Source organism: Crocuta crocuta, unplaced genomic scaffold (genome assembly GCF_008692635.1).
Source record: "Crocuta crocuta isolate KB4526 unplaced genomic scaffold, BGI_CrCroc_1.0 scaffold127, whole genome shotgun sequence".
Classification (NCBI taxonomy): Eukaryota; Metazoa; Chordata; class Mammalia; order Carnivora; family Hyaenidae; genus Crocuta; species Crocuta crocuta.
The window spans coordinates 6,938,123-6,961,821 of NW_027532008.1; the positions used below are offsets into that span (position 1 = coordinate 6,938,123).

General features: G+C 51.0%; 1 protein-coding gene across 4 annotated transcripts; it reads left to right on the forward strand.

Annotated features, from left to right (window-relative positions):
- The first annotated feature begins 12,183 nt into the window (after positions 1-12,183).
- Positions 12,184-14,723, forward strand: LOC144241249 (uncharacterized). Of its 4 annotated transcripts, none has more exons than XM_077775784.1 (3): positions 12,184-12,258; positions 12,997-13,160; positions 13,742-14,723. In XM_077775784.1, the coding sequence occupies exon 3, from the start codon at positions 13,816-13,818 to the stop codon at positions 14,653-14,655; it is 840 nt and encodes a 279-aa protein (XP_077631910.1). In that variant the 5' UTR covers positions 12,184-12,258; positions 12,997-13,160; positions 13,742-13,815; the 3' UTR covers positions 14,656-14,723. The 4 variants fall into 4 exon arrangements, with proteins under 4 accessions (XP_077631910.1, XP_077631909.1, XP_077631913.1 ...); XM_077775783.1 differs by having other exon boundaries at positions 13,745-14,723; XM_077775787.1 differs by lacking the exon at positions 12,997-13,160.
- Positions 14,724-23,699: the final 8,976 nt, after the last annotated feature.

A 23,699-nucleotide genomic window follows, 5' to 3' on the forward strand; every position in this document is an offset into this window, starting at 1 on the left:
CACTCAGTGCATATGGAGTGCTGACGTGACCACAGCGTGCACACATGCGTGCACACACACACACACGCACACAGCAGTGCCACACCCACCGTGGCTTGTCCTCACCTGTTTGCACGCCTGCCCTCCACATGGAATACACCCCTGGAGCATGCATATGCTTAGAAGGCTTTCAGCCACACGTTAACAGATGATGCCCTGAAAAGAGACTTAAAGCGGTGCCTGGGTGGCTGAGTCAGTTAAGCGTCCAACTCTTGATTTCGGCTCAGGTCATGATTGCAGGGTTGTGGGACTGAGCCCCATGTTGGCCTCTGCACGGAGTGTGGAGTCTGCTTAAGATTCTCTCTCGGGATGCCTGGGTGGCTCAGTCAGTTGAGTGTCCGATTCTTGGTTTAGTATCAGGTCATGCTCGCACAGTTTCATGGGTTCGAGCCCCGCGACGGGCTCTGCACTGGCAGCGTGGAGCCTGCTTGGGATTCTGTCTGTCCTTCTCTCTCTCTGCCCCTCCCCACTTACACTGTCTCTGTCTCTCTCAAAATAAATAAACTTAAAAAAAAATTCTTTCTCTTTCTCTCTCTCCCCCTCTGCCCCTCGTCCTTGCTCGTTCTCGCTACTAAATAAATAAATAAGACAGACTTAAATGTAAGAGTTTTCTCACCTAACCAGAAGTGGGGGGTGATGGGGGGGTGGGACAGTCACCACCAGTCAGTTAACTCAGCGGCACAATGACAACACAGAGGACCCAGGCTCTTGCAGTCTCTCTGCTCTACCAGCCTCAGTGCGTTGGCCTCGCCTGTGAGGCTGCCTCCTTCCTTGTCCCAGGAGAAGACAGTGAGACAAGGATTTGGGTGCAGTTGATGTAGGAGATGACCCTGAGAAGCATATGTAGGGAGCAGGGAAGTGAGGTGGGGAAGGGAAGGAGGCCAAGACAGCACGTGGCGGTGGACAACCGAGGCCCAGGGGACTCCGGGAGCCAGTGCCCCAGAGCCGTCCTATCTCCACGTGAGGAGGCTGCATCTTCCTGCTCGTCTCCCCAGGGAGCACCTGGTGTGCACAGGGTTGGAGGACTCACTCGCACATCTCCATCCTGCCTAGGGCATGGCGTGCAAGCATGTGCTCAGAATATGAGCATGTACGTAACCCCTACACGTATGTGATTCATATGCATGCTAGAGAGTACACACCTCCTCCCCATTAAAACAAACATCTCTGCCTTGGTTTGCTTGGGATGCTGTAACAAAGTACCGTAGACTGGGTGGCTGCAACAACAGCTATTTATTTCTCACAGTTCCGGAGGCTGGGAAGTCCAAGGTCGAGGTGCCAGCAGATCCGGTGTCCTGGTTTGCAGATGTCCATCGTACCCTCACGTGGCAGAGTGCAAAGGGGCAAGCTGCCCTGTGTCTTCTTATACGAGCACCAATCCCATCTACAAGGGCTCTACCCTCAGGACCCCCTGACCTCTCAAAGGCTCCACCTTCTAATGTTAGCACACACACTTAGGATTTCAACACATGTAGGGGAGATGTAAGCATTCAGTTCATAACAATCTTTCTCTGCTTCTTACTGTGGTCTCTGGTGGGCCAGGCAAAGGCTAGAGCACTAAACATTTACGGGGCGCCTGGGTGGCTCAGTTGGTTAAGCCGGACTTGGCTCAGGTTATGATCTCACAGCTTGTGGGTTTGAGCCCTGTGTCCAGCTCTGTGCTGACTGCTGCTTTAGATTCTGTGTCTCCCTCTCTCTCTCCGTCCCTCCCCTGCTTGCACTCTGTTTCTCTATCTCTCTCACAAATGTATAAACATTAAAAAATATTTTAAAAAAATTTGACAGCCCACCCTTAGGAGCCTCACCTAAGGTGGAATTGCTGGAGTGAAGTCGGGAGCCACCGCAGCCCCGCCCTCCGTCAGGCTGGAATTCCCTCTGGCGCCGGATGTAATCTCTCCAATTACCAGCAGGGGGTGCCCAAGAGCCATGGTCGTGTCTCAGGTTTGGTTTGGTTTGGTTTTGCTTTGGGTTTTTTTTGTTTTGTTTTGTTTTGTTTTTAGTAGGTTCTCTGGTTTGTGTAAGGGTATGTTCGCCTCTGGGTGTGGTTGAGGGAGAAGATAGGTCTTAGGAGCTCCTCATGGGAGCTTAGCTGAGTGTGATGGGTGGGACTGCCTCACTCCGGCTCCAGCACCGGCACCTCTGCTAATCTCACGTTAGACCAACAGGTGAGTAAATGGATAGTTGGATGATTGGGAGAACAGACAGAAAGAAGATGACTCAAGAGAACAAGGTAAAAGAGAAGAATCAGGAAGGGGGATGGAAAGCAGACAGATGAGGGTAGACACGGGGGAAAGAGAGAAATGCAAGGAAGGCCAGCAGGAGAGTCAAGGGTAGTAGGTGAAGGGGTGCAGTGCTAACCTGCTGGCCTCAGTGCTTTGGCCTGAAATGTCTCTTCTCCTGGAGCACCCCGCCCCGCAGCCCACCAGAATGCTCCCCGTCTTTTCAGACTGGTTGGGGTTGGCACCTTCTTCAGGAAGGCCTCCGTGAGCCCTCAGCGTGGATCCGTCCCTCTTGTCTTCGGGCTCCCGCAGCTCTGGGAGTGCTACTTGGGACCTCTCCGGTCTGGTTAAAATATGGGCGGTGGAATCAGACCCAGGTTTGGTTTGGATTCAAGCTCAAGGTTAGCTGTGTGACCTTGGCCAAGAGACCCACCCTCTCTGCACCTCAATGTCCTCAGCCAGGGAAATACCAGTGACTCCTTCACAGGGTTTTCGTGAGCATTTGAGCAATAAAACACTCAGACAGGGCTTGGCATAGAGGAAGCATTGAATAGAAGATGGCAACTATTGCTCTTCCATTCCAGACAGCCCCAGCCTCAAATGATCTGCCTTGTGGTCAAGTCGTTTGCCTCGACCCGGGCTCAGAGAATATTGTCGTCACCATGACTAGTGAGCTGCGCTGGTTCATGCGTGTGAGCTCCCCAAAATACTCACGTCCACTTAATCCAGTTTTTAACATGTACAAGATTATCTGTTACAGTGATGCTCGAAATAAAATAGAACTGGAAACAACCTAATGTACATTGACAGCAGAGTGGATGAATTGCGGTTTATCTGTCCTGTGAAGAACTGAAGAGTGAAAAAGATAAAACAAGAGCTACGTGTATCCATATGGATAGATCTCAAAGGCATTTCGTTGAATTAAAAAAAACAAGTTATAGAATAATGCATTCAGTATACCATAACATATATAGCGTTGGAAAACATGCAAATTGGTGATATGCCATATGGCAGCATGTGGGGACAGAATAAACAGAGAGAGCAATGATTGTCAGAAATCAGGATGGTGGCGCCCTCCCAGAGGGAGGGAGCGGGGTTGGCAAGGTCTTCATGCGGCTTTAACTGTACTTGTAAGCTTATTTTTGAGTTCCTTGAATACGGTATGAGACCTTTTCTGTTTTGTTCTTCACAACAACCCTGAGCGCGAAACGCGAGGAAGAGGCTCGGGGAGGCGAGGGAAAGTGCCCACGCTTACTTAGCCTCTGAGAGGCGGAGGTGGGAATTGAACCCAGGTCTCCTGACCCCAGCCGCCCTCCCTAGCGAGCAGGCTGCTGGGGTTTTTACTGAACCGCTCGTAGTGATGTCAGGGACAAAGAAAGTGCCACGGAGCTGGGGCGGAGCTGGGCTGGACACGGAAGGCAGGCACTGGCGCACTGGGTTCAGGAGGTGGCCCGTGCCAACCCAGGGGTGGTTTCTCACCTTCCAGGCTTTGCTGGTGCTCTCCTGACTGGGCCAGAGGTCAGGGCTCAAGCCAGCCTTGGGCAAGGTCTCTGGAGTAGGAGGTGGAGGCCTCCTTGTCTCCGAACTGGCCCTCCCCCTTCTCCTGCAGTCTCTCCCCCCCCCCGCACAAGCAGCCCGGGGCGCAGGCAGGGGATCACCACCCAGTGAGCTCTAGTCCCCAGGACACCCAAGGACGCCCAGCCAGGTCCAAACTGCAGACTCCAAACCCTTCAGGGGCAGACAGGTTTCAACTGTTCCAAAACATGGCCTGGCGTGCCTGCCTTCTCTCTTTCTCTCTTTCTTTCTCTTTTACTTTCCTTCTTTCTTTCTCTTTCCTTCTGTCTTTCTTTCTCTTTCTCTCTCTTTTTCTTCCTTTCTCTTTCTTTCTTTCTTCCTTCCTTCCTTCTTTCCTTCCTTCCTCCCTCCCTCCCTCTCTCTCTATCTTTCTTTCTTTCTTTCTTTCTTCCTTTATTTTCTTTCTTTCTTTCTTTCTTTCTTCCTTCCTTCCTTCCTTCTTTCCTTCCTTCCTCCCTCCCTCTCTCTCTCTATCTCTCTTTCTTTCTTTCTTTCTTCCTTTATTTTCTTTCTNTTCTCTCTCTCTTTCTTTCTTTTTCTTTCTGTTTTACTTTCCTTCTTTCTTTCTCTTTCCTTCTGTCTTTCTTTCTCTTTCTCTCTTTCNTTCCAAAACATGGCCTGGCGTGCCTGCCTTCTCTCTTTCTCTCTTTCTCTTTCTTTCTCTTTCTCTCTTTCTCTCTCTCTTTCTTTCTCTTTTACTTTCCTTCTTTCTTTCTCTTTCCTTCTGTCTTTCTTTCTCTTTCTCTCTTTCTTCCTTTCTCTTTCTTTCTTTCTTTCTTCCTTCCTTCCTTCTTTCCTTCCTTCCTCCCTCCCTCCCTCTCTCTCTATCTTTCTTTCTTTCTTTCTTTCTTCCTTTATTTTCTTTCTTTCTTTCTTTCTTTCTTCCTTCCTTCCTTCCTTCTTTCCTTCCTTCCTCCCTCCCTCTCTCTCTCTATCTCTCTTTCTTTCTTTCTTTCTTCCTTTATTTTCTTTCTTTCTTTCTTCCTTCCTTCCTTCCTTCTTTCCTTCCTTCCTCCCTCTCTCTCTCTCTCTTTCTTTCTTTCTTCCTTTATTTTCTTTCTTTCTTTCTTTCTTTCTTTCTTCCTTCCTTCCTTCCTTCCTTCTTTCCTTCCTTCCTCCCTCCCTCCCTCTCTCTCTCTCTTTCTTTCTTTCTTTCTTCCTTTATTTTCTTTCTTTCTTCCTTCCTTCCTTCCTTCTTTCCTTCCTCCCTCCCTCCCTTTCTTTCTTTCTTTCTTTCTTTCTTTCTTTCTTTCTTTCTTTCTTTCTTTCTTTCTTTCTTTCTTTCTTTCTTTCTTTCTTTCTTTCTTCTTCCTTCTACAAACCTACTAAGTACTAGGGCCTGTACTGGTCACTGAAAGACAGGGATGAGAGACAGCCCCTAACCTCCAGGGGCTCAGAGTCTGCTGGGGAGATCAGATATGTAATAGATGAGTGCCTAATAGACATTCAATACATATTTGGATCAAAGTAAATGAAAACTGTCCAATAAAGCATTAGCGCCGGAAGGGCTACTAGAGATTGGTCTGTGTGGCCCAGAGGGGGGCAGTGACTTGCTCAAGTCACAGAGTGGTCCAATGGCATAACTGAAATTAGGGCCCAGGACCCCAGACTCAGTCTAAGCTCTTTCTGCTGCATCCCACGCCTGCTTTTTTTTTAAGTCGATGGTTGTGAAATATTTCAAGTATACAAAAAAGTTTAATGAATAGTAGCATTAAGGGCTGCCTGTGTGGCTCAGGTGGAAGAGCATGTGACTCTTGATCTTGGGGTTGTGAGTTTGAGCCCCATGTTGGGTATGGAGATTACTTAAAAATAAAATCTTAAAGGAGTACCTGGATCGCTTAGTCGGTTGAGCCTCCAACTCTTGATCTCAGCTCAGGTCATGATCTCAGGGTCCTGAGTTCAAGTCCTAGATTGGGCTCTGTGCTGGGTGGAGCCTACTTAAAGAAAAAAAGAAAAAAAAGGGGCACCTGGGTGGCTCAGTTGGTTAAGTGTTTGACTCTTGATTTTGGCTCAGGTCATGATCTCTTCGTTTTGTGGGTTCGAGCCCCACATCGGGCTCTGTGTTAACAGTACAGAGCCTACTCGGGATTCTGTCTCTATGTCTCTCTCTTCTGTCTCCCTGTCTCTCCCTATTCTCTCACATGCTCTCTCTCTCTCAAAATAAATAAAATAAACATTAAAACACACACACAGCTTGGGCCTAGAACTCAATTTCCTCATCCGTCAAATAATGACCAGCTGGTATTTATTGAGAATTTGCAACATGCCAAGGGATCAACCTTGTGGGGCAGGTATTCGCATTACCCCCAGTTTACAGATGAGGAATTTGAGGCTCAGATAAGGGAAGCAACCTGCCCGAGGTCTTACAGCTGGTAGAGCCGGGACCAGGCAGAATCTCACTGTGAAATTCCTCTCTGGGAAGACAAGCTTTCCCCTCGCTCTGTAATGGAAAGGATCCAGTCATCTCACACGTATTTACAAGAAGCATGAAATTGTCAGCAGCTGCCCTCACAGCTCTGCAGGGAGAGCGGGAGAAGATGGCTTCACATGGAAGGTGACCTCCTGCAGCCCCAGCTGAGAATCCAGGGAGCAGTTTTGCGGGGTTCAGCCCCAAACCAGAAATGTCGGCCTTGTCATAAGTAGCCTGGATGGGAGGGGGTGCTGACGGGGTAGGTGCCCCAGAATGGGGGGAGGGGAAGAAGGTGAGAGGCCTGAGCCTGAGGACAGAGGAGGCCGAGAGGCATGAAGTGGGTCATCCATTTATACCAAGGGGGGGCTGGTTTTCATCCTGTGCTGCGTTGTCACCCCTCTGTCACCCTGTGCCTTTAGGAAAGTCTGCCACACACACTAGCTGCATGTCTCTAGTGGCTTACGGCACAGATGAGGAGGGAATAGTGGTCACAGTGCTGGGGCCTGGGGCACACCTGCAAAATGGTGACAGTCGCAGCAGGTGGGGCTGCAAGAGGGGTCTGAGAATTGGTCCAGAAGCAGGGACTCAGAGTGAGTGGTGACCAGAGAGCACAACAGCCTCCCGGGACAGAAGTGGCTCCACACTTCCCACAGCACGTGAAATGGCGGTTTGAGCTCTCTGATCTGATTATTAAAGGAAAAGTTACCCCACGGGGATGGACGGGCTTGTGTATACCTGTTCCAGGTGGAAAACACTCGGCACCGAGTCTCCCCTCAGTAAATGCTTCACAAATGACCAAGGGACGATGGCCCTGGTGGCAGTAGGTACAGCAGGAAGCAGGGAGACCGGAGCCAGATTGCTTGGGCTCATAACTTTGTCCGTGTTCCTTTAGGCGAGTTACCCCGCCTCCACCCTTCAGTTTCGCATCTGGAAAATGGGGGTGCTAGCAACATCTACCTCATAAGGGCGGAATGCGGGATAAATGGGTGAATGCATACACAGCACTTAGCACAGGAGAGGAGCCAGATTCCCCAGGGAAATGGAAGCAGTAAGAAATACAGATATGTCTTAGTCTGTGTTCCAATTGCATTAACAAAAATACCACAGGCTGAGTGGCTTAAATAACAACTATTTATTCCTCACAGTTCTGGAGGCTGGGAGTCTAAGATCAAGGCACTGGCAGACTTAGTGTCTGGTAAGGGCTTTCTTCCGGGGTCACAGGGCACTTTCATGCTGTGTCCTCACATGATGGGAGGGGCAAGGATGCTCTCTGGGGTCCCCCTTTGTAGGGACACTCATTCCATGAGGGGTTCACTCTGATGACCTACCCACCTCCCACAGACCCCACCTTCAAATACCACCACATTGGCGGTTAGGTTTCAACCTATGAATTTTGGAGGATACAACCTTTTCGTCTATTGCTATAAGCCAGTCAGTCTGCACTGATCACTGGGTACCCTCCTTGATCCTTTTGCAGAACAGGCGATTGAGGTTTGCAGAAGTTCAACCGCTTACCTACCCAAGGTCACACAGCACGAGCCAGTTACTTGCTGTACTACTTCCTACGTCTTTGCTCAGCAAGGTTGGAGATAAACCTACATACGACTATCGTCCCCACCCCCCCTTCAAGGGAATTTCCCAGGCCCATGAAGATGGGAGCCCGGTCACCTGCCACCATTGGCTGTTCTACCCCCAAAAGCCCTGAGGTGGCTTGGCAGGAGAGAAGTTCTTGCTGGTTGGGGCTCTTGCCAAGCCACGCCTGTCCCCATGCAGCTGAGCTCAAATCTGTCCCTGCTTGTACCTGCCTCATGTGAGCTTGGGGAAGCCTGTTTTGGCAGCCAGTCAGCAGAGGGCCCTTATCCTTGAGGGTGTTGGGGACTGAGGGTGTGTGACTCAGTGTGCTTGGGTGAGTAAAAGGCTGCAGCCCGGGGAGGGCCAGAACCCAGCCCAGGAGAGATTTTCAGCCCTGCAGACAGGCTGGCCCCAGGCCAGGTAAGGGCTCAGGTGAGTCACACCGCTAATAGTTGCCTGAGGCTGGGCACAGCTGTCCTCCAGCCAGGGTGGGACAGCCTGAGAAAGTTCCAAGGCTCTTGGCTCTAGCCGTCCCCTGAAGTGATGTGGGGGTCTCCCACTCGCAGCTGCTGAACTCAGCTTGCTCTTTATCTTTGATACTTCTAGAACCAGGTGCTGAAGGACAAGGGACCACCCCTCCTACCATCTTTGGCCCCAGGGGAAGGCAGTAACGTGGGGGGGGGATGGGGGGGTCGGTTAATTAGCAGCATGTATGCTAATGGGACAGGGTCCTAAGGTCTGCAGAGAAGGAGGCAGTTCTCTCCATTCTGGGGGGAGCCCAGAGGAATGGGGTGCCCTCAAAGTAGAGAAAGGTCCCTGCTGGAGCTGGTGGGGCACAAGAGGGGACAGGTTGCAGGGAGAACTGGTGGGGGTGGGGGAGANAGGAGCCAAGGGGGGAGCTGGCCCTGGCTGGGCAAAGGAGGGGCTGCCATGGCTGGAGACTGTGCAGGGCACCCACCCAGGACATCCTGAGACCCTGGTACCCATCCCTGCTGTGCTAGGGAGGGAGAGGCAGCTGGGCTTGGCTCTGTGGTGGAGGATGGGGTTTGGTGGAGGACATGGCTACAGCTGCCCACCCATCTGTGTCTCCGGGCTGGATGCCTCCCAGCGCTGCTCAGTTCACAGGGTCACTTACTGAGTCCTCACTGGGTGAGAGAGTGGCCGCCTCTGGATGGAGCTGGAACACTGGGTTCTAATTCTGATGGCTGGGTGAGCTTGGGTAAGTCTCTTGCTCTCAATGACCTCCATCTGGAAAACAAAACACCTACCTCCTAGGGGCGCTGTGAGGATTAAATGAGAGGGTGGAAGGTCCACCCGTGTCAGTTTCTCAGGGATGGAGCCGGGCAAGAGGAAGGGCAGGCAGCTTCCCCAGATCTTTCCTCTGTGTGTGTCCTCATGCTTGGAGTCAGCCGGACCCTTACCAGCTGGCCTGATGCAAGACTGGGCCCTGAGAGCCCGGGATCTAAGGACAGAACCTCCCCTCCCCCCACCCAGGGAAAGGGCTTCTAGTCTCCTTGACCTCACTTCTGGTTTCCCGGCCCTTCTGGCTCCGAAGGCACTCCAGAGTGCCTAGAGATCCCCTGGAGTTGGGGAGGCCAGAGAGAGACATTCTTGATCTTCTGTGACACAGCCTGGCTTTCTGGGAAGATGGAGGAATAGCACATTCCTCCTAAAATAATTGTCCTAGAGCTATTTCCAGAGGCCCTTAGTGCCCAGGCCAGAAATGGCCAGTGATCTCGATGCCTGGGTACCTTCAGGACAAGCGGCACAGAGGCCCAGCCCTCTCACTGGCTGCCTGCCCGCCTGCCCGGCCCCCAGCCCAGAGCAGAACCAGGCCAGGCTGAGGCCCCACGAGGAAACTGTTGATATCGTTTCCCTGGTCCGCTGAGTGGACCCCACACCCCTCTTCTTGCTTTTTGAGGGGCCCTCTGATCCTCCTCTGGGCTCCCTGTTTCAGCAACTATAACTACCCCATCCCCAGGCCAAAAGACCTTTCACCTTTAGGGGCTGCCGGCTGGGGAGGGCCCTCAGAGGTTTCCGTGTTATGGCACTTTATAATCCTGGGTCTGATCTTTCAGAAACATCAGGTAAACCGAGACTGAAGGATCTTCTCCAGAACGGCATGCCTGAGCTCTTCAAAAATGTCCATCTCGGGGTGCCTGGATGGCTCAGTCAGTTGAGCGACCGACTTCAGCTCAGGTCATGATCTCACGGTTCGTGGGTTTGAGCCCCTCATCGGGCCCTGTGCTGACAGCTCAGAGCCTGGAGACTGCTTCAGATTTTGTGTCTCCCTCTCTGTGTGGCCCTCCCCCCTCATGCTCTGTCTCTGTCTCTGTTAGAATAAATTTTTAAAAAACAAAAAAAAGATAAAATAAAAATACCCATTTCATAGGGGTGCCTGGGTGGCTGTTAGTTGAGCATCGGTCTCTTGACTTGGGCTCAGGTCATGATCTCACGTTTTGTGGGATGAGTCCCGCGTCAGTCTCTGCGTACTGACAGTTTGGAGTCTGCTTGGGATTCTCTCTCTCTCCTGCTCTCTCTGCTCCTCCCCTGCTTGCATGCTCTGTCTCTTTCTCTCAGAATAAATTAATAAGGTTTTTTAAAAATGTCCGTCTCACAAAAGAGAAAGGCTGAAGACCTGTTCCAAGCTGAAGGAAACCAAAGACACCTGAGAACGAAAAGCCATGCCTGCTCCTGGGTTGGCCCCAGTGCCTGAAGAGGAGCTGCCAAGAGGAACATCAGAGGCGCAATCGGTGAAATGTTTATTACGTGATCAGACTCCATGGCCGCCGAATGTCCTGTTCTTGTCATTGTAGTGCGGATACATAAGAAAATGTTGGGGGTGTCTGTTCATCCTTGGTGTGGGGACTACTTCGTGCCAGGTCTCACAGACTGGATCTTTTCTTCTCCTGGATCACTGCCACAACCGTGGTATGTCACACCCTTGGTCAGGCCGAGAAGCCTCCACACTCGATGCCCCTCTTCGTATTTACTGGAGCAGGTGTTACGACAGCAGCACTTGGCATTGCTCAATCCAGATGTCAGTCGGGGTAGAAAGAATAACCCAGAGCCCTGGAACTAACTGGGTCCCAATGGTCACCGTAAGCTCTACTCAGTGATTGTAGATTACAGAGAAAGGAAGGAAGAAGGTTCAGACTTGTAAATGAAATGTTTCGCTACAAAGCTGCTCAGAACGAAGTTCTTCCAGAAACCCTCCGCACAATTTTCCACGTATCCAGGAAATATTTTTCCTCTGAAATCATATTGGTGGTATTGTGTTAGGGTTTCCACTGATTAATAAATATCTGAAACTTGAAGAAAAAAAAAAGAAAATGTCACTGTTTACCCAACAGGTGGGAGATACATGCCCAAGTTCAAGGGGATAAGATGCTGTTGTCTGCGATTTCCTCTCCAAATAATAAAAATCAGCGTGTGTGCGTGTGTGTGCGTGCGTGCATGTGTGTGATAATAGATGTGACAAAAGCATTAATAATTTATGGATTCGGGGGGCACCTGGGTGGCTCAGTTGGTTAAGCATCCGACTTCGGGTCAGGTCATGATCTCACAGTTCGTGGGTTCGAGCCCCGTGTCGGTCTCTGTGCTGACAGCTCAGAGCCTGGAGCCTGCTTCGGATTCTGTGTCTCCCTCTCTCTCTGCCCCTCCCCCACTCACACTCTGTCTCTCTCTCTCTCTCAAAAATAAATAAACATTAAAAAAATTTTTTTAAATAATTGTGGATTCAGATGAAGGCTACATGGGAGTTCATTGTCTTGTGAGTTTCTAGTAAGTTTGAGAAATTTTCCAAATATAAAGTAAAACTATATTTTCAATATTTGAGAGAAGGAAATGACAGGGGGAGGCTTTTCTCAGCAAATATGTACTGGGCACCCCTCAACGACCAGAGCTGGGTCGGGGGCATGGAGGTGCTGAGATTTGCCGACCGAAGAATCCTCAGGCTCTGGCCAGAGCTCGTCATGTAGTCAGTACTCAACACTGGGTCACCGACCGCGGTGGGTGGGAAAGACAGTTGTGCTCCAGAATGGGTCGCTCGCAGGGAACATCCCTCTGGGGAGACTCGATAAATGTTTGCTGAGCTAGTGAGAGAAAGAGAAGTGACTGATGCTGACCATGGCCGATGGAGTTGTATCAGGGGAGTCTTAGAACTCCCTGACTCTCAGCATAATTAAACGCTAGAAAAGCAACAAGGAACACTGGAAAACATCCGCCCCAGTCTCGTTTTAAAAATAGGGCCCATCTGTCCTGGAGGGCTTAAAGTGGTGCGGGCCCTAAGGTAGGGGCCTGGCCAGGATGACCTCTGGAGGCCCCTCCCAGCTCTAGGATTCCATGATTCTATGACATGGCCAGCAGTCTGGAGTGGCGACATGAGTGTATCCCCAGTGGACAGCAACAGGAGGGCTAAGCCATCTACCTCCTAAAGACAGAGTAAGCGTGGCCAAGAGCCCTTTCGGCAGATAGGGCTTAGCCAGCCAGGAAGGGAAGGGTGGTGCTCTGTGGGGGTCAGCCCTCAGTCACCTCCTGTATTTCCGGAGGAGGAGACAGGGTGGGGTTGGACCCGGGAGGGAAGAGGCAAGGGTCTATACATTCCACGCGATTCAGACCCAAAGGACAAGGGCAGCTGAGGGCCGTGGGCTGGAAGAGGGGCAGGCAGCTGTTTTCTGGGTGGGACAGGCTCAAATACTGCTCTGTTCTCACTAGGCAGAAGTGGAAAAATAGCATCAAACTGGCAGTACTGGGGGTGGGGTGGGGGGAGAAATCAGAGCCTGCCTTCTCGGTGGGGGAAGGACAGTATTGGGGAACCGACGGACAATGGGGACGAGGAAGGGAAGACTACACTGCCCTTGGCTGGCACAGGAGGTGGGGTTATTTGGACTGGGCATCTCCTTGGCCTGGTCAGACCTTGGTCTCGGTGAAGTGCTCGCATTTAGACCACAAGGAGTAGGACTCCCAATTCCCCTCCTCCTATGGAATGGATGAGAAGACCCTCTACTGCCCGAGAGGGTCAAGACCAAATATCCTGGAAGACTGTGACCTTACAATTATGGCCCAATTGGTAGACTTGCCATACGTCCTTCCCCTGCTTTCATTTGGGATTCCTAAAGTCAGGATCAACTTAGGGATGGGGTTAGCAAGCACCCCTGTCCATCTGCTTCTCCCCTTTAGTGCCCCCATCCAGCGGGCAGAACAGATGTGGTGAGAATTCTTTATTAAGAGACTGTGAGAGAGGGCCAAAGTCACCCCAACAACAAAGCGTTATCTTCCGGAGGCCATCAGACACAATCAAGACAGTACTTCGGGCCCACCACTTCCAACCTGTGTCGTCTGAGGCAAGTCACATCATTGCTCTGAGACTGAGTTCCTCCATCTATCAACCAGGAGTAGAATAGTGTCCACCTTCTTGATTTGTAGCAAAAATTGCATATAAGACACAAGCAAAGGGCCAGGCACAGAGAGAGCACGTACAGCGTCGCAACACTTCTAAGATGCATTTTTTAAATGTCAGGTGCATTGGGTAGTGGATGATTATGCTCTGGAAAGGAGGTCTCTCTCGGTGCTTCGAATTTCCCCATTAGAGATTCAGTCCTTGGTTTGTGGTCTTCTGGAGTCCTTGCTCAAAAGGCAAATGGGAGTTTCAGAATACCAGCCAGAGTTCAAGGAGACCCCTCCCCCCCACTTTTCCAAAGGGTCCCTTGGCCTCAAGTTGTCTCAGGGTCTTGCCTTCCTCCTCCCGTCTTGCTTTCCGAAGAATAGGGTGTGTGTTTCCTAGTCTGAAGCTTCCCGGGACCTAGGAGAGGTTGAGGAGTAGGAGCAGGGTGGCGGCGGCGGCTCTCGGGGAGCCAGAGGGAAGGGGAGAAAGCGTGCAGGGAGGTGGCAGGCATCCGAGGGGAGCTGACCCAACTGTCTTCAGCAGGCCCAGCATCCAGCCTCAGGGGCGCTCGCGGCAGGTCAGCGTCACGAAGCCGTATCCGCCAGGCCGGGACAATGTCTGGACGCCCGGCGAGCCGTTCCAACATTTACAGCCGCTTCGGCCATCCCAACAATGTGTCCTTCTCGGCCCAGGCTCCAGGCTGGCCCCACTGCCCCAGCGTGAGTGGGGCTAACAGTGTCAGGCGCCCCCGTACCCCGAGTGGCTCTGAGATCAACAGCTGCGGCAGCCCCTCGGAGCCACCCGACAGCCCCAGCTGCTTCAGGCTTCCAGTGAGGAAAGTCTGCATGGGCCGCCCCTACTACTCCAAGTGTGTAGAGACGAGCCACCTAGCGAACCGGCCCAAAGTGGCCAGGAAGCCCGCTTGCCACGACCGCCCCCGCTGCCTGCTGTGTACGGAACGTCCCTCAGGCCCCTGTAACGTCACCTTCCTGGACCAACTCATCAAAGGCATCAACTACCTTGACAGATCCACCAGTGCCTTCTGTCCCAAGTCATCACTGAACCTGCCGAGGCTCGCAGCCAACTGCCTGGAGCGCGCCGCCAACTCCATCCACCTGGACCCCCCAGACCCCTCCTCCCCCTGTAGTCACCCTAACCCGGTCAGCGGCGTGGCTGCCTCTGAAAACTACACCAACACCTGCATGGTGTCGTCCATGGGGGGCATCAACACTCTGCAGTGTGTGGACGGGTCTGCCCACGCCAGCTGCTCACACCGGCTTCAAAGCCAGGGCACCACACCCGTGCTGCCCCAGAGGCCGGGAATGAAGCTGCCCGAGCTCCCCTTGCTCGGCAACGGGCTCTTTTCCTTAGGTCGTCTGCCAAAGTTCTGGGAGGCAATCCGCTCCGGCTGGAGAGCCCCGGAGCCCACCTCCAAACCCTGTAGCTGGTGGTAACATCGATCGCAAAGTGGGTACATGTCCATCAGGCCGCAGCTCTAGGAAATAAATGGTCTGTGGCAAAATGCCTCTTCCAAGGCTTCATTGGAGGGGAGGGGGCGGGACAGCCGTTCAGATTGCGGGGTTATAAACTGAAAGGGCTCCAGGGCCGGGAAGGTACAAGTTAATGGGTGAACTGGGCTGGGTGGTGGTGAGAAGGTAACAGTGGGGCTGGCTCAGTGGAGAAGAGATACCTGGTCTAAACTGAGCTCTCAAACGGGTTGTTGCTTTTTCAAAAGAAGCCAGGAAGCTCATGTTTACATGCTCACAACAAATTCAAAAATGTTCTCGTGCTCTGTGGGCCCAAGAAAAACGCTTGCAGGTGGAATGTGAAGCCCACAGGCCACGGTTTGCAATGGCGAGTTTATATCTCGAATGGATCACTGGGGGAGTTTCCCTGTGGGAAGAAAAAAAGACTAGCTCTTCATTCCCAATCCCCATTCGCACTCTTCTGATTTCAGGACTGTTGTGGATATTGATTTTAGCACTGCCCAATGTGAACAGAAGTTATCATGACGACGACGATGGTGGTGGTGGTGGTGGTGGTAATAGTAAGACTTATTATGTGGCAAGCACTATTCTAAGTGCTTTGTATATATTCTTTTAAGGATGTGTCTTTAATGGCCAGGGCTTAGGGTGGATGTAGAAGAAAGCTTTATGATGGCTGGTGGGAGAGGCAGTCAGGGATCGGTGCCACTAGAAGGAATGCCCTTCTTAGGAAATCTTTGAAGCATGGTTCTGTCCAGGCCAGAGAGAGCTGGAGGGTCAGAATGAGGTGGTCCCAAGTTTCTTGCTGGAAATGTCTGAGAAAATGTTCCCTGAGCCACCAAGGGGTCCAAACCTTCAGAGACTCAACTGATTTGAGTGCTGAGAAGTCAGGCCCTACAAGGCTTCCAGAGACTAAGGGACTGTGGAGACTGGGAATCCAGCCTCATTCTGCCACTAGCCTGCCCTGGGACTTCGGGTACATCACTTGGTCTCCTCAGGCCTGTTTCCCCTTCTATAAATGATTAGGGTAGCCTTGATGGCCCCTAAGGGCCCCAGACTCTGATATTTCTAAATCTGTCTTCCTAGTCCCAAGCCAGGCCTGGGCTGAGAATTGAGAGTGCCCCCCCCACCCCCCCAACTTGCCCCTTAGCTCAGGCCTCCTGAGTCCTGAGACAACTTCCCATTTGTGGCCTTGGGACCATTTCTGTGTGACTCTTTAGGCCCAGGCCCTTCTTGCTCGAGCTTTCCTGTCTCCGTGGAAATACGAAGGCCAATAGCAGGTCCTCATGCGGAATGGGGCTGACCTTGAAATAATGCAGAACCTGCAGTTCTACAAGATTCCATGACTCCTGGAGGGAGTGGCCTGCTCTGGCCTAGCTAGCTCCATGGCCAAACAGAGAATGGCCAAGCCTGATTATCCCTACCATGAGGTCACCATGGTGGTGTCAGGATAGGAGGAAGGAAGGGGGTACTGGCCCCCAGTTTACTAAATTCACCCCCACTTGTATTTCATCTCTGAGGAACAAGGGATCCCTGGGTCCAAAGCTCAGCAGTCCATCACATCTCTTTCCTCGTCTCTTGCCTCCCTTTCCTCCTGAGGGAGAAGACCATTTGGCCTTTGTCTGACAGGTCCTCAGTTGTCTTGCATCCCTTCCCTCCTGAGGGAGAAGACTCGGGTGTCCAGCAACCCATTCCCCAGGTGCACATTTGTAGGAATGCAGGTTATTAGAACCCATTTTGGCCCAACTCAAGAGATAGTCCAAGATATCCTGATTCCCAAATCCTCTGTCTGGCCACTCAAAGCCATGCCCTTCCTGCGCTAGGTCCATATTTGCATAAGATTTGTCCGTGACTCTCTCCTGGAGATGCCCGACTCCAAATCAGTTTAATTTCCCCTAAGTAGAGTGTAAGTAAGACTTTGCCTATGACACTGCCCTTGAGGTCTCCAGTGTCTAGCCGAGTTCTGGCTCACAATAGGGGCTTGGTTATTAATATTGATTACAGATCAGTATGCCTAATAGGTGCCCAGCAATGGTAACTGCTCTTGTCTGGAGGATAGATAGAGAGTCTTATATGCAATGAATGTTCAATAACTAGTATTTATGGCCAACATTTATTAAGCCCTTAATTATATACCAGGCATTGTTTTAAGTGCTTTATATTAACTCATTTAATCCCCACATCAATCCTTCAAGGACGTTATTATTGTCCCTATTGTGTGGATGGGGAAACTGAGGCACAGAGCGGTCAGGCATAAATGATTATGATAAAGATGATTACAGTGCACACAACACAGCGGCTCTTCAAAAGCTGGTTGGCATTGTCATTACAGAGTATTATGTGGACAGCAGGTGCTCAATCATAATAACAATTATCCTCATGATTACAGCATCTTGCAAATCGTAGGTGCCCTGTAAATGTACACAGTGGATGCCCAATGAATGTTAAACATCATTACAGAGCCCAGTACGTAGTAGGTGCTCAAACGAAGTTTGACCATTGGTGGCGGGTTGGATTGTATGTTAAAGGGACAGGATCTCTGTGCTTGGTCCAGCTGCTGCTTGGATACTCACTGCTCACAAATCCTTTTCACCAGTCACTAGCCCAAGTCTAGAGAAAATAAGGTTCTCAGCTAAAGAAGGCTGGCTGTTCCATGTGGCCCAGCAAAGACCACAGGAAGTCCTCCGTGTCCACGGTTCAAGCCATGCATCTGCAAGGTCTATGTAAACAGGAAAAAGCATGCTGGCTGTAGAACAATGCCACAGCCTGGTGTCCCCACAGCTGGAGGGTGGGGGTGTCAAGGAAAGCCCTTCATGCCTGTAGAAGTACCTCATCATGTATCGAGCACCCACACTGTTCCGGGCATGTATTCAATGCCAGAAACATGGGCTCTCAGCCTTCTTTGCTCCCAACGAGGCTAAGTTTTAGTACCTCATTTTGCAGAGGGGAAACTGAGGCTCAGAGAGAAAAAGTCACATCCCTAAACCCCTGCAGCTGGAATGGGGCAGAGCTGGGATTCCAAACCAGCGCTCTGACCCTCAGCCAATGCCCTTTCCATCCAAACTGCAGGGGGGTTTTCTTAGTATTTATTGAATAGATCCCAAGAGAAAGAAGGCTAAATCTTGGTATCCAAAATATGCAGTAAATTAGACAAAGCAAAGATGCTGTTTAACTCTAGGAGTCTGGACCGCCTCTCAACACCAGTGTTTTTTTGTTGGCTTTTTAAAAAAAATTGTTTTTATGTTTTATTTATTTCTGAGAGAGAGAGAGAGACAGCATGAACAGGGGAGGGTCAGAGAGAGAGGGAGACACAGAATCTGAAAAAGGCTTCAGGCTCTGAGCTAACTGTTAGCACAAACCCCGACTTGGGGCTCGAACCCATGAACTGTGAGATCATGACCTGAGCCGAAGTTGGACGCTTAGCCGACTGAGCCACCTAGGCACCCCTCAACACCAGTGTTTTGAACAGGGCAGTGTTAACCTGAAATATGCTCTTTCCAGGAAAGAGGAAACAGAGAGAAATTTCCTCAGAGGTCTCAATTGCCCAATTCACTGGTCCCTGCATCACTGGGTAACACCAGGGACAGGTGTATGACATTAGAGCTACTTTTGTCTATTAAAAAAAATCTGACATAGCCCTTTTCAAACAGATAATTTGACATCACCGTTCTATGATTCTAGAAAACAAATGCCACTTTTTGTATTGACAAGGTGCCAGTCGGAGTGACACACCATTCTATTTCCAACCCTCACTGTCCCAACAGCCTTTCCTCATTTCTGAACTTACCTCTCTAAACACTTAGCCCACCACGCCCCCGCCCCCAACCCCATTCCGAGGCCCACCTTACCCCTCACTGTCTTTTCTGTCTGCGCATGGCTGGTCCTGCTTACTCCACATACGAAGCAGAAAACTAGGAGTGAGGGGTACCCTCTCCCCGCCCCAACTGCATCCACATTGCCCTCTTTTAAGCCTAAATCTCAGTAGAAGCAAGAGCCTCAGACAGGAGCCATGCCTGAGTTGGTACCACCATTTTTGGCAAACTCAACAGCCTCCTGGGCCCCTCCCAACAGGGCAGGAATTTATGGTGAACAATTGAACAAAGCCGGGAACTCGGAGGGAGAAGGCACAGGACATTCCAAAAGGATTTCTCTCAAGCTCCAAAAGACAACATGTGGGAACACTGCAGAAACCTCATAACCTAGCAAAGAAAAGCATGAAAGGGATGGAAAATCTGCCCAGTAGGAAGGCCCGTGCGGGCTGGAGGAAGGAACAAGGAGCCTCGGGTCAGGAGGCCAGGGCGGGAGGGCTAGGGTTATGGCCCTGCAGAGGCCACTCTGCCTCAGATTCGTGGCCCTTAAAAACCAAGGGAACTGCAGAAGTAAACACACGGATGCATACGTATCCGGTTCACAGCAGTGCTTTATTACTCACAATGACGTGGAAACAGCCCAAATACCCAACGACAGGATAGGGTCGGTGATCTGCGCTGTGTCGATGAGCCACGAGACCACATAAGTATCGCAACTATTATGTGCAAAGTCAATACGTGTGCCGTGCAGAGTAGCCGGCCCACAGATTGCCAATGGGTACCGTCCGCAGTAAAGAGCATGTAGTGGTTTGTACATCTGTGGGCTGCTCCCCATACGGAGCTAGTATGGCAAGAAAAAATCGTCAGCTAAGCTAAACAGAGGGCTCACCAATACCGTTGATTTACACTCTATGCAAGTTTCTTACCTCGGCCTGGTCATAAACAGTTTGGGGACAGGCACCGACCCACAGCGCCATTTTTAAGTAGCACAGGTTTTCACTGGACCCGCAGAAGGTAGGCAAAAAAAGCAAGAGGTGTAAATGCACACATACGCTGACGATGTGAGGTAAAATGCACACGTGTACAGTAACAGAGGAAGGGACGTGAACATTTATGGAGCTCCAGCCACAGGCCCTGCACAGAAGTCTTCCAGCGCCCGAGCCGGAGTGCGTGGGCAGGAATGTGAGGGAGTGTATGGAGGCCATAAGAATTCCAACCAGGCTGGAGGGGAGTTGGGGGGGTGGGGTGGGGGCATGAGTGACAAATTCAAATTATAGAGACCATTTACGGTCAGCTCCGGAGCCAGGCTCTGCGGCAGTATTTGTAAAGTATGTTATGAGAAACGCCAGCCTGGTGAAATGTTAAAAGATTTTTCATAAAAACAAACGGGCTTCTTTCTCAAGTATCTCGAGGAATGCTGGATTAAATAGAGTCGGGTGGGTGACTTCACTGGAGGCCTGCTCAGAAACTTCCCTGTGTTGGCATCCCTCGAGATGGCCAAAGTGTAGGGAAGCAGAGTTCCCAAACTTGGTGAGCAGGGAACCCCTTCATGAAGAAGCATCTCAGAGGGCAGGTGATCCTTGAGGCACAGGGTGGGAACCTTACCCCAGGCCTGGGACCCAGAATGGGGGCTCAGCAAGAGAGTGGTTGGTAATGATGGGGGATGGGGGGGGTGGGGAGATTTCTGGAGGGAGCAGAGGGGCCAAATGCTAGGCTATCTTCAGAAAAGTCACCCTTCTGCCTAGACAGAGTTGGGAAGAACCCAGGGGGAGGCAGAATGGGATGTGGTGGAGAATGTGGGTTCTGGAGTCAGACTGACTGTGTGTGATCTAGGCAAGCCACTCCATGCTCTGGAGCCTCAGTTTCCTTGTCTGGAAAAGGGCAGTAATAAAACACACCCACGTGCCAACCACCCAGAACTGTGGTAATAATTACATGAGATTCAGTGCTTTTTTTTTTTTTTTGAGAGAGAGAATGAGAGAGAGAATCACAAGCAGACTTCACGCTGAGCCCTGCCATGGTGGACCCCAATGATACTGGGGTCAAGACCTGAGTCGAAATCAAGAGTCAGACGTTCAATCAACTGAGCCACCCAGGCTCCCAAGACTTCAGTGTTAATCAAACAGTGAAGGGAATTTATCTGCTCCAAGTACAGACCAGAACGGGGACATTTCCCAACTTGTTCTTCCATTTAAGTGAAATTATTCAAGTGCCAGCTCCCTGCCAGGCACCGTGCCCTTCACAGGCGTTACAGCTGGGAACAAGACAGAAACCAGACCATCACGTTCCCTGCCTTTATTATGCCCCATGATATCAAATGATCTTCCAAATTCTTGCAATTGTAAAAACGTGGAGAGAGAAGCTTGCGGGGCGGCGGGGGGNGGGGGCTCAGGTTGTGGGAAAGCACAGCGGGGAACATGACCTACCCTAGGAGGGCAGGGAAGGCTTCGAAGGGGGCGGGATCTTTGAGCTAAATGCTAAAAGAGAATAGAAGAGGAATGGGTATTGGGTGGGAAAAGCACTCGAGGAGAAGGAAAAGCATGAGCAGAGACCATATTGGGGAAAGATGTGGCTAGGGAAATGGGCAGCACCATATCTTGCCAGGCCTTGTCGAGTCTTCTCCCTTACACGGGAACTTCCACTGCCTGCTTAGAACTGTGTCCTCTGTCTTCTTCCTCCTCTTCTTCACATCACCTCCAAGTTTCCTCTCCTCCAACTCCACTCCCTTCCAATACCAATTTTCCTGTTCCATGTTCTCACCCAAGGACATATCCTTACCCTGCCAGCCTCTGTTTACCCATGCAGGTACTAGAACATTTGGGCAAAATAGGTGTTTATTTTCATTATTGAATGAATGCAGGTCCACAGCTAGCCCATACGGTGCCTTTGCTCTTATGAACAAAAGGTACCCTCTCTGGGCAGATCTAGCCCCAAAGCAGGGCCCACTTGGCTGCATACCCTTGTTCAGTGAACAACCTGCCCAACCATTCACTGCAGGTCTGAATGAATGAACGAATAAAGGATTGTGAAACAAGCGAGAAGCTGTGAGGCAGAGAAAAGATTTAGAGTGGAAGTGGAAGCCGGGAAAAGCGGAGTCCTGTCAATTTTGGAGTGGCAGACAGGTGACCCACAAACTCTGGCTACCGGTTCCAGAAGGCACCCAACTCCTGTTTCTCAGAAGCCAGATCACTTGCCTACTTTTACCTACCCAAACTCTCAGAGCCTCTCCTTATCTAAGGCACCTTGTGCAAGACTTGAATTGTTTCTTTCCAAGAGTATGACGAGCACCCTGAGCTATGAGTATGTACGCTGCGATTACAGGCGCCTCCCGGACTCAGCAAAGCCCCGAAGCCCTGCCTCCACTTCTCTTCTAAGCCATATGAGGAGATAGCCAGGCCCTAGACAAAGCAACTTGAGCGCATTTACTAAAGATATCAAGGACTGCAAAGGAAAACAGAGCTGGCCAAATCCTTTAGTGGGAAGGAAAGGATGCAGAATAAATAGGTGGATGACCAATCCTCAGGGTGGGTGGAGTCACTCTGGAAGACTCTCTAGACAGGCCATGTTTTCCTGCCCTCTGCGTCAGCCTTGCTCCTTCCCGTCTCCAGTCAGCTTTAGCATCTCTCGGCTGACCTCTTTCAGCAAGACTTATAGCTCGGGTTTAGTCTTAACCAGACATCTACAAAGGGTTCCTTGTTCCCCTTTCCCTTTGCTCATGAGCAAACCATCCAAGAAGCCAAAGCTCCGGGACTTAAGGGGCCCGAGGTGGGGAAAAGACACCGGGGTAGCTCACAAAATGTGATTTGTCACGGACGCTGACCCTCCACAGACAGGGAAGGCCTTGGAAAAATCCTGCCACCAAGGCTGGCCACCGGCCAGCTCTGAAGTCAGTGGAGTTTTGTAACTTTCTTCATCAGAGAGGGAGTTCCCCAAGGCAAGGCTGTGGTCGCCCACCATAGGGGAGGGCCTTGGGGTGAAGGCTGGACCTGGCTTTCAGATTAGGAGCAACACACTGGGTGCAGAAACTGCTCCTCCATCAGACTCGAGCTCCCCAAGGGTGGAATTGTGTCTCCCTCTTCAGATTGGGAGCTCATCCAGAAACAGCAATAAAAGAAAGAGTTACCATTTATTTAGTGCTTACTATGTGCCTGAAGCTGTTCTTTTAAAAAAAAAAAAAAATTCATTCATTTTGATCCTCAACAGCATTGTGAGATCTTAGTATTAGTCTCCTTTTCCTAATTTTATTTTAATTTTTAAAAAATACTCTTAAAATTTGTTTATTTTGATAGAGAGAGTGAGTGGGGGAGGGGCAGAGAGAGAGAGAGAGAGAGAGAGAGAGAATTCCAAGCAGGCTCTCCACTGTCAGCCCGGAGCCGAATACGGGGCTGGAACTCACCAATGGTGAGATGATGACCTGAGATGAAACCAAAAGTCAGATGCTCAACCAACAGAGCCATCCAGGCACCCCCTTCTCCTATTTTCTACATGAAGATATGGAGGCATCAAAGGGTTAATGAATCTGCTTAAGACTACACAGTGAGCTGGGAGGGGTGGGATTCTATCAGATTTAGAACAACATGAGGACAGGGACTACATCCACTTGCTTCCCGCCACCAGATTAGGGATTCAGCAAGGGCCAAGATCAGACATCCCTCCTCGGTCTACCTATATCTCCCTACTTGGAGCCGTAACAGCCCTTCCTTGGTATTGTGCCTGGCATCTGGGCTGGGGCCAGGGAGCTGACCGAACCACAGTGGATGTCGTGTCCGCCCTTTACAGCTCTGAGCTGGTTCCCCAGAAAGATGTGCCATGGGGCGAAGAACCCAATCTTTTGGGGATGGAGCACCTATCTGGGGTGGGGGTCAGGAGGCCAGCATTTTCTCAATCCCTCAGGCGCCTGGATGGGAGGCCGCAGAGTGTCCGGGAGCCTGCAGGCTCCTATCACAGGGAACATGCCTTCCGGAGCCAGGCCTGGTGCCGCCCAGTGAGCCGGGCATTTCCCTCTGTCCACAGCTCACCTCACTCCTGGCTGCAAACCCAGCCATGAGTCTCTGGAACCTAGCAACTCTCACAGGAAACAATGGAAACTTCAGTTTTGATTCTCCTCCCTCTATCATTACTCAAAAGGTTTTCCTCTAAGCTACATGCACACACGCACACACACGCCAGTCTTCTCTCCACCCACCAGCCTGGGTTGCCCTGGAA